The 10,677-nt window shown below is 39.6% G+C and overlaps 1 protein-coding gene across 1 annotated transcript in view; it reads right to left on the reverse strand.

Annotated features, from left to right (window-relative positions):
* Window positions 1–2,137: 2,137 nt before the first annotated feature.
* jak3 (Janus kinase 3 (a protein tyrosine kinase, leukocyte)) overlaps window positions 2,138–10,677 on the reverse strand; it is an 18,376-nt gene continuing 9,836 nt past the window's right edge. The window contains exons 20-25 of the mRNA XM_035653161.1: window positions 5,031–5,220; window positions 4,267–4,391; window positions 3,909–4,081; window positions 3,659–3,776; window positions 3,409–3,522; window positions 2,138–3,087 (exon numbers count right to left, since the gene is read on the reverse strand). Of these exons, the coding sequence (XP_035509054.1) occupies window positions 2,968–3,087; window positions 3,409–3,522; window positions 3,659–3,776; window positions 3,909–4,081; window positions 4,267–4,391; window positions 5,031–5,220 (840 nt within the window). The 3' untranslated portion in view covers window positions 2,138–2,967. The remainder of the gene's footprint in view (window positions 3,088–3,408; window positions 3,523–3,658; window positions 3,777–3,908; window positions 4,082–4,266; window positions 4,392–5,030; window positions 5,221–10,677) is intronic.

The raw sequence follows: 10,677 nt of genomic DNA on the forward strand, positions 1-10,677 counted from the left end.
ACAAATAAATAACTTTATTTACCAGAACTACCTGGTTTATGTTGCTTCCCTAACAATTAATATAAATTCTAAAAAATATTTATACTGTGGGCCTATGTAGAAAAAATGTCTCCGGTATTGAAACCATTTTTACAATACTCTTTGGTGTGAATGGTACTGGGGGTTATACAGTATATCCACAATCTTATATAAATGTCAGTCAAAAATAATTTCTCAGGGTTTCTTCAAACTGATTATGTAATCTGCTTAAGTTTATAAGTTTACAGTTTTCTTGAATCTAACAGTACTTTTGTATAACCTGTATATTTGTGTTGGAACAATATTTTGAGGAAGAAATTAATGTATGTTTTGTGCCTTATAGCAGTGCTTCTGAACCAGAAACCACTGTCAGAAGTTGAGTTCATGTACTGTCAGATCGGAGTCTTTTTTTAAGTGTGTCTATTGAATATATACAGAAATCTATTTTATTTTCAAGAAGAGGCTATATATTGTAATATTTTATAATTAATGGCTGGGAGATGAAATTGTGTGCTGCATACTAAACATGGATTTAATAAAAACTAAAAACTAAATGCTGGTGTCCATATTGTGTTTTTAGATCTTTTTCAGTGCACACCCACCAATGGGAACCATACTTGAGAAGATTGTTACAGTTTACACCTCTGAGCAGAGTCAGAGAAACACCTTCTCAGATACACAGTACCACACATTAACTCAGTGGTGTGTGTATGTGTGTGTGTACATATGTGATAACCCTGTGCACAGCTGCATACATTCCAACACCAATAAGTTAGTTTTTGCAAGTGATCTCAAATTAAAGACAACAGCACAGATAAAGAACACAGGGCCCCTTTGTCATAATACTATTAGTGAGCATGAAATTCCTGTTTGAGAATTACTATTTGATTTATTCATACATTTGTCTTATCTTCATCTAAGCTACACGATGAACAAACACAATCTGTTTTAACTAACAACACAAAAATTATTGTACTTAATATTGAATACGTCATTAAAACATTATAGGTGTAGGTTGGGAAAACATCTGCCTGATTCCCTGGACTCTCTGATTCTCTGATTGATCCCTGTCGGTTATAATTTTGCCTTTTAACTGATTGATTGGTGTTTTGACTCCTGCCAATTTACCTGATTGCTAACACGTCATGCTTGTGGGTTCTTGGCTGTTCTCTATCCGGAAGCATAACACTATCCAGCATTCTTCCAGTAGTATATTGTTAGATATGATAGAGATTATACTGTATATCTTGAATTTACTGTATTTAATGCACTGTATTTAAAGCAGGATGGTAGGGATAAGGTTTGTATAAAAGAACTGTGGCGCCCTCTTGTAGCCAAAACGTTACTGCAGTAGTAAATGACTGAAAACATATATTGAGGTGAAAGATTCAACAAGGTTATGTGTGCAACGGACATTCAACAGGGCAAGTAACCCACACCTCTTACTATGTTTCTCTGCATATTACTGCACCTTGAGCAAATATTAGAAATTAAACAACTTTCCACAAGTTCAAGAACTCAGGGAACATTTTTTATGTAATAATACTAAACCTGTAAGAAATGGAAATAACAGTAGTTGGTTGTTGAATATTTTATCTCAGTGGATTTCATACTTGTGAGATGGTGTGTACCATGTAATTGAAGTTTCCAAAGGGAACATGGAAATGGGGAGCCCTATTGTGGAAAAACAACAGAACTAAATGACAACATTTAAAAGAAGTGTAAAATGGCCACACTGTAAGTTGCATTTCTAAATTCTTTCTATTCTAAGAAAGACAAATTCAATTTTTACATACAAGCTAACACAGGCAGCGCTGGATGTCTAAAAATTAAAAAAAAAAATATAAAAAATTGTTACTACTGATAATGTTGAAACTTTATCACAGATGAACAACAATAATTTTGTTTTTAATATTTTTTTTAGTTTACCAAATGGCTTTGTGGTGATCCAGTAGTCTCCAGATAGATATAGTAACTTTAAGCTAATTTATCTGAAACCTTTACCTTAGCATTTTAACTATATAGTCAGAGCAGGAAGTGCTGTCTTGCTGCTGTTAGACTTTGTTGACTCTAACATCTTCAGTCTCCAAGGACAAATACTGTACAAATATTTACAAAAGCAGTTGCCACAACATCTTTTTATTAAAGGATGTACTTCAAAATACAAAAAAAAATTCACTACCAAACTACCACAGTATACATGCAGAAATAAAATATTAGATGCAAAATATATTTCTTCTCGATACATTTTTATAAAAGAAATTTAAAAACCTGCAAAGCTTTAACCCTTTTTTTTCATTTAGTTATTTTAGATAAACATATCTTAAAGTGATATATGTAATAATACATGCTTTGCAGTGCACGGTACAAATTGCCTATATTTTCTAAATTATAGTAGTACAGTATTCTGAGTAGTTCTGACATGGAATTAGTTAAATATCTTTCACCTGTTGTTGAACAAAACGACAATTTCATAGTTTTTATAGCCTTTTTATCGCTCATTCACTGTAAAAAGTAAATGTTCTATTATCTATGTGCCCAACCCCTCAAGTTACATCCAGGTAACTTCTATTTTTCATCTGCCCTTAGTAAATGTTGCTGTCTTTTGTGTCCACAATATCTGCTATTTTGAAAAATCGTACTGGTTTACAAAATACTACAAAAAATTCAATTAAAAGATAACAAACAAACACTCTCTTACCTAAAGAAATACTACACAACACAATGTTTAGCCTATGCAGCAGCTGGGAGTTAATGAAGCTCTCCCCTCAGCTCACATGTGTATGCGTCTTTGTACATTATGGGAGTGGGAAAGAGAGCTTTACCTGAGCGCTTAAGGAGTTACCTAGACAAGACTTGTGATGGAAATGAAATTACAATAAAATTGTACCATTTCATACTGTTGCTCTCCAGTATGAGTTCAACAGTGAGGCGCAACAAGGCTTCTAATCAGCCTTTAGGGTTTTCTCTCTCGTCCTGCATGATGGTTTCAATTTCGTTTGCCAGGCTGGAGAAACCTGGCCGCTCCTCGAAGTCGTACGCCCAGCACTCCTTCATCAAACCGTACACCTAGTGTTAAAATGAGAGAAATGTAATAAGCTGTTTTGCTGGGAGAGACAGAGCAAAGAACTGTTGATATTTGCATTGTATAGTGTGACTGGTTTGGCAAGTTGAAGGATCAAATAAGGTGTTTACAATATACGTATATCATCACCTCTTCCAGAATTAACTGAAGATTGTAAAATAAACAGACAAAGAAAATCATCGTCGCAAAAGACGGACTGATGTAACACAGAGGCAACAAGCATTTTACAGACGGCACATTGATTCACAGTGAAATTATAATAGCATCACAACATATAGCAACTGACCCACATAGAGAGAACATACCTTCGGAGGGCAGCTTGGAGGAGGCGGCAACCTCCAGTTAGTCTTTAGAATATTTGCCAAATGCATTGAAATGGATGGACTCTGCACACTGTGTCCAATCTCCTGCATGCACAGCTAAAACATTGACATTAATGAAACAGGGGAGAAGGGAGAGGGGGGGAACCACAATGGTGTTGCATTCTGATTAAACAATTCTTTATTATTTTAAATTATTGTATATAAATGAATGTATTCTTAGGCGTCTTCTTACTCTTTTTGGGTTGGAGTTCATGTTGCAGTAGGAGAAGAGCTCATGAAGAACGACTCCAAAACTCCAGACATCTGACTTGGGGGAGAATCTGGACTCACTGATGGACTCTGGAGCATACCTGCATTAGATGAGCAGTGTATGGTTAGGTAGATCTCCAGGAAGTGAACACAAGATAATCTTAATTCAGTGGCTACTTCAGAAAACCTCTTTGGATTAAAGAGTATTTCAGTTTTCAAATGAGATAAGCTACCAGAAAATGGGACTCTCTCCAGGCTGCGTGACTCGGTAGTACTCCTTGTCAAAAGGAATAATCTTGGTCAGCCCAAAATCAGCGATCTTCACCAGCGTCTCACTGGCCACAAGGATATTTCTGGCTGCGAGGTCTCTGTGCACATAACGCAGGGTCTGCAGGTATTCCATCCCCTGAGAAAATTACAAATGGCCAAACAGAAGACAATTAAATAACAATCATCCTGTGGTACTTCCTTACAGATAGTGAAAATGAAGTTGATGAAGTCACGGAGCCAAGATAAGATCTATAGGCTTACCCTGCAGAGGGCGATGTAAAAGTTCCAATTTTTGCAGGAGTTCATATATTTGACTCTTACCTTACAGATCTGAGAAGCAAAAAGCAGAAGCCGCCTGGTGTTGACTTTATGTTGGTTATTCTCCAAGTAGCCAATAAGGCTGCCGTGGGGAAGGTACTCCATCACCAAACTCATACTGAGGCGACCTGTGAACAGGCAAACATTAAATCAAAATCAGTCTGCAGAGGAAAGGCCAATTGTCTCACGTTTCTTGAAGTTACTTGAAGTTATAAGTCACTCTGGACAACACTGTCAGCTAAAGACTGTGATTTTAAATGTAATCCAGGATCATGCAGGGGATCCATAAAAAGTTAAATGAGTGCTGAAGAGTTTGTTCAATTTGTTTTTCATTAAAGGCGAGACAGCTTAATTTAAAAATACTTACTGGCTTGAGTTCAGTTATGTTAATGTTTCACTGGTTAAGTCTAATCCCTCATACACACTGTCATAAGAGAGACAGCCATATAAAAAGTCATAACAAGCCATTTTGTCATTTCATCTTTTCAGTTACAAAACTGACCTCAAATTCTGAAGTGGTTCTGAATCTAATAACCCTAAAATTGACATTGACATGAAACTGACAAACTTATCTAATGGCATGGAGTTCAACATTAAAGTTGAGTGTATTTATTAAAATGGTGTGTGAGCTTTTACAGTATACATATATTTATAACATATGGCTCAAAGCATTTTAACACCCAGCCTGGGCTGGGTGTTAAAGGAATATAATATAGGTCTAATTCTCATTCTTTTACTGCTACGTTTGCAGTTAGTATTTTTATTACCCATGCTATAGCAGACTCCTCTGTATTTGACGATGTAGTCACAGTGAAGAACACTGAGGGTTTTGACCTCCTTCTTGAAGTCATCCAGGGTCGACTGCTTGTTGGGCTGCAGCTTCTTCACAGCAACCAGCTCACCCGTGTTATCACCCAGCGGGTCATAACGACAAAGTTCAACGCTGCCAAAGTTCCCCTGGAAAGGTGTTGAGCAGTGTTGAGATAGTTACTCAAAAGATATTTTATTTATTACTCATTACTCATTACTGTTTTCAAAAGTAATATCATTACTTTACTTATTACTCACTGCCTACGGTAAGTAGTTATATTACCTTACCTACTGCTCCCCACAAAATTGGTAATTGTGCCCCGGGGAATATTTCCAGCCACTGAATACAAGTGTTCCCATTTTCTAAACTAGTTTTCTCCATGATTACAAAAATGAATCCATCAGGGAGCAGTGGACGTCGCACCAGACTTTTTGAAGGGCAGGGCGGGGAAAAAAAAAAAGGCACACTGTAGAGGGCACTTTGGAACCACGTTTTCACTATGTACACCAATGCGCCAATCTTATATAGCCTCTAAAAAGACTAAATAGAAGATACTCAGGTTGTCTTTTGCTGTTAGGATCAGCATCTCCTGAGAACTGTGGACTTCAAACGTTAAGGACTGTGAAGAACACACAGCGACTGGATGATATTCGAAGGAATAAATCCTAGTGGACCCGTCTGGGGTCTCTCCCGATCAACATTTTCAACTCTAAGTAGGATGGAACCATTTCTGTATTCTAGCTGAATGGGTTTACCACCATATTAACCACCAGAGACTGAATCCAAACTGGTTCTGTGAGATATAGTTCTGGCTTCAAATATAGATCAACAAAGGGCCAACATTACAAAGTCATTGCAAGTAATGTGTACATAGTATTTGTTGGATCTAGTAGTCTTCTGGAGTTTACCAGTTATTTCTCCATTGCGTTTGGGCTCATTTCTCGAACAGAAATTACATTCTCAAAACTCTAAGATACTTCGTGCACAACAGTCTTAAGTTCGCACACACATAAGCCATACTTAGAAAAAGCGCATCACCATACCCAAAAAGTTCATCAATGCTGTCCATAACTAAATTCTCTTTCTCATATAAAATAAGATCACCGCTACCTCCAAAATCGCATCGTCCTTTGGCATCTGGGTGAGCACTGAAAGTCAAAATGTTTAGATGTTTTGTCACATATGGCAAGAGGAACCATATCCTCATGTCACCTCATCAAGTCTTAGCCCACGTCCGTCATTACAATGGTCTATCTAACTCAGTTTTTTTGTCTAGACGCTAACGAAAACCCCCCCTCGCTCGCTCCTCCCTCGCCCCAAAAACAAAACCAGGATTTTCGGATAAGCGCGCTCTAAGGCTTCTCCCCATCCCCCCCCTCGCACAACTGCCACGAAAAGTAGCCATTTTTTTTTCACAACATAAAGTACTCCATATCAGAGTAACACAGAAAATGTATCAAGCTAATATAGACTGTTAATATAAAACACATAACAAGGAAAAAAGGAATATATATGTGAGCACTACAGTTCTGTTAAATAAATCAGTATATGGTATTTCATGGTTTTAGTGTGATATGATTAATATGCTTGACTAGCTTTTGACAGATATGACAGACTATGTTTGCATGTGATGATATAGAATAAAAATGATGCCTGCAGTGTTTTGGAGAGAACAACCATTAGAAACTGAGAATAAAATCAAGTCAGACTATTAGATCACAAAGGATCGATATTGCAAATTGATGCTAGATGTAGGCTAACTGTACTTAATCATTTGGCAGAAGATGTACCTACGACCTTTGCAATGTGATGAAATCAATGACGAAATAAGAATTCTGCGTGAATCAATTGCAAGTGAGTTTGGAGGTTTGTCCATGTTTTTTTGAGGAATGTAATTTCTGTTTCGAAGAAATGAGCCAAACAATGGAGAAAAACTGTAGATAGGCGCCCGATAGTTTCTGCTGATGACAGCGGTCACCGATGGAATGCGAAGGAACTGAGAATTAAAAAAAAAACCCCTACAACCACAGAGTTCCACAGGCGGGCCCACATTAAGCAAACCTTCCAAAAGCTGACTGGAGAATTTAAAAATATGGCCACATAATTGCATTGTTATAAATGTATAATTTACATCACCACACTTAAAATCAACAACTTCATAGAAATCTTATAGAGAATCAGACAATGTGCCATTCTTGAATGTTGTGTTTTACAACAGAACAAAGAAACTGAAATTACAAATAAAACATATCAAGTTAAGCATAGCTGTTGAAAAGGTCCTAGACACATTTACTGCTCGTGGAATAAATTCGCGCCGGCCTCACTCATGTCTACTAAAATTCTAGCTAATGCTAAGGATAAAGATAAGATAAGAATAAGCGAAATTCCTTTAAATAAGTCCACATCGGGAATTCCAATCTTAACAGCAGCAAGTGGATAGAGAAAACAAAACAGATAATACAAACAGTATAGAAACAGTAATAGAAGAAAAATAATAATAATTATAATATATATATAACACTTACAAGAGAGAAAAAACAGTACAAACCACAACAGATACACAATTAACCACAAATAGCGCCTAGCAGCCCGGCTGTATTGTATGAACTGATATGCCGTAAACGTGTTTCAAAAATTCAGAACCAATCCTGTTTGCTCAGCATGAATGCATTATCGATAATATTTTATTGCAAAGTGTAATCAATAGATATACACCAGCCAACTCTGTTCTACTTAGCTTGATCATCACAACCTGGTATCATCTCTCCCATCTCTAAACTAGCTGCATAGCATTAGCCGCTAGCCTTCTCAATAGAGCATAATAGCCTACTAACAAACTATTCTGTCCTTTAACTTCTGCAGCTGAAGTTTAAAAGGCATTTTCAAGAAAAGCGTTTTTTAAAATGATCCCCAGATGCTTAGACCGGCGGGAGTCACTTAACCTGCGAAACCTGATAACCTGCACTGCTAACGCCAACTTTAACACTTTACTTTGCCTAGCTTTAAAAACGCTATTCCGAAGGAGGTAATGACGGTAAGCACCTTCTTAACAGCAATAAGGCAACTCTACCTTAACTAATAGAACTTAGAACTTAGTTGAGTGTTTTTTCCACCGAACCGAGGGCATTGAAGGTGTAATTTTCACCAAGCCGAGCCGGCAACTTTACACACGTTTTTGCCTCCGACAAATCAAGAAAAAACTTTAGCGAGTTTTGGCTAGAACAGGAGGAGAGGGTGACTTGAGGGCGCAGTTTTAAAAGAAGGAAAGATGGAGATTTGCGCGACCGCACCCCCCCCGATCCAGCGCACACAAACTGTCAAGGGATATATTGGACTGTCCTATTTTAAATCAGCTATGCCGGCCCGTGACCTGACACCAATGTACCATCCAAGTAAACCTATTCTCTTCTCGCTCGCACCCGTAACGTAACTCATTCATCTCTCGCACTGTACTCTCGCTCACTCTCTCGCCCACACTCAGTTACTGGGGACAACGCAATGTATACTGTCCATCCTCTCTCGGACTCTCGCGCCTACTCGGCCCAACCACTGGCTTTTGAGTACTTAGTTGTCCGCACACCAAAAGTGAAAAATTACCTAAACACCCATCCATCAACACTTGATCATCACTGCACTCGCGAACACCACTGACCCTTCTGTCGCAGCACTCCCACCTCTACCGCCACCACCGCTAACACCGCCTCGGATCTCCCTCACCATCTCTGGCACAAGAGACAGTCTATCATAACACATACAGAATGACCTATATATAGGCACAGAGACAGTAGCTTTTAGTTCAATAATGCTGTGCTGTTTATTTGTACACAAGACTCTCTCCCTACTGTCTCTGGTATTCCCTGTCTCATCCTCACTCCAGCTTCGCTCTCAACATCGCTATTGGACACGCTCTCTAACTCTTAATGTAGTTACCGATGTGGCACGGCTCACGTGCTACATGGCTGGGCTTATTCTACTACAACTCACACAACTCCCCCTATACCCATCCTCTCTCTATACCACCTAGCGGCATACAACACACACGCCTCCCACGCCACTGTACCTCCTCCAGCACACAAACTCTTTCTCTACACGTGCACTCGCGCTCGGCCAACGCGGCGCGCGCTCTCTCTGTACCCCACCACCCTGGCCTTGCTATGTTGACGTCTCCTGAGCTGCGCACTCCTACTCCTTCTCGCTCGCCGGAAAGATGTCGCGACCAGTGTCTCCATCCTCACACAACACTGCTCTGGCTCTCGCGCTTGGCGGGCTGCAGGGGCCACAAGCCACAGGGATCTGTGTTACGCGGCGCGGTGCGTGTAGTATCCCACACTAAGATCATGCCACTGAAACAAAAAACTGTCAGCTACAATCCGCTCCTTCCTCCTCCTCTGCTCGTCCTCTGAACTCGCCTGTTCAAAACTGCCTCCCTTCATCTTACGAAAGACTCACACAAACACACGAGGGCCATTCAGTCCTCTGCCTGCACATCCTCGTGGGAAGTCAACTTTTAGCGCACACTTCGCCTTACGAAATCCTAGCGTATCACTTCTTTATGAGGCTCACGTCTATCAATCTTTCTCTTACTCACAGGCACTTTGTAGAAAATTAGTAATCGCATTTCTCGCTCGCTCTTCTGACCTCTTCCCATAAATGCCCGCCTAACTCATCACTTACATACACGGTTCTACTCGAACGTGCTCTCCTCCCGCTCGCTCGCGCTCGTGCCTCTGATCTCTGAAGTGATCAGAACTGGTTAGCGCCTGACGCGACTAATCCGCGCACACCGCACAACCGGTTCGCCACTGCGCTCGCTCAGTCATACCTCGCTCTCGCTCGCGCTCGCTCACGCGCGCGCGCGCGCTGCTCGCGCGCTCTCATAGAAACTTTCCGCTTCTACAGAAAGCACATCAAAAGCTCATCGTCATATGCACGTACCACAGGCTTTACTAAATACATTGATTTTATTTTCTGCACATTGTCATTGAATGTAAATGTGATTGCGTGCTTCTCCCTGTTTATAGTGAACCTTAAGTTTCTAAGTTATCTTTTTAGTGGATCATGTTTACACTTATTCAACTACAGTATCTATTTCTATTTATAATATTGTTCATGCATCTTAACTGCAGATTTATTGACACTTTTTATAGCTGCACACGGTTTGCATTTCTTTTCCACAGGTTTGATCCACGAACACTTAACACGCTCCATGCTTTTATCTTTCCTTTAACTTATCAGAGAAGAGCTGGGAAGCTCACGCTGATCTAAATCCCAGCCTTGCAGCAAATTGCGATCCACTGTTGAAGATCCCACACAGTAGCACCAAAGCCACTTATCACCTCGCGTCAGGTTGTCTGGAGCCTCCAGCACCTCAGGGGCCACCAGGGGAATCCTGTCTAGGATGAATATAAGCAACACACAGGCATCCATATTTCACACCTAATGCGCAAGACTAGGTATCACTGTTTCGAATGCGTTAATTTTATGTTTGTAAAGCTTATATCAATCAACATACTGTATAAACTGTATTGTAATGTGGTAAACTGTCAGGCAAGTTTTGATATACTAACACTTTGGTATCTATCATCTCTTTCTTGTATCTCTCT

This window comes from Morone saxatilis, unplaced genomic scaffold (assembly GCF_004916995.1).
Source record: "Morone saxatilis isolate NCDOM2014 unplaced genomic scaffold, NCSU_SB_2.0 Contig12, whole genome shotgun sequence".
Classification (NCBI taxonomy): domain Eukaryota; kingdom Metazoa; phylum Chordata; class Actinopteri; family Moronidae; genus Morone; species Morone saxatilis.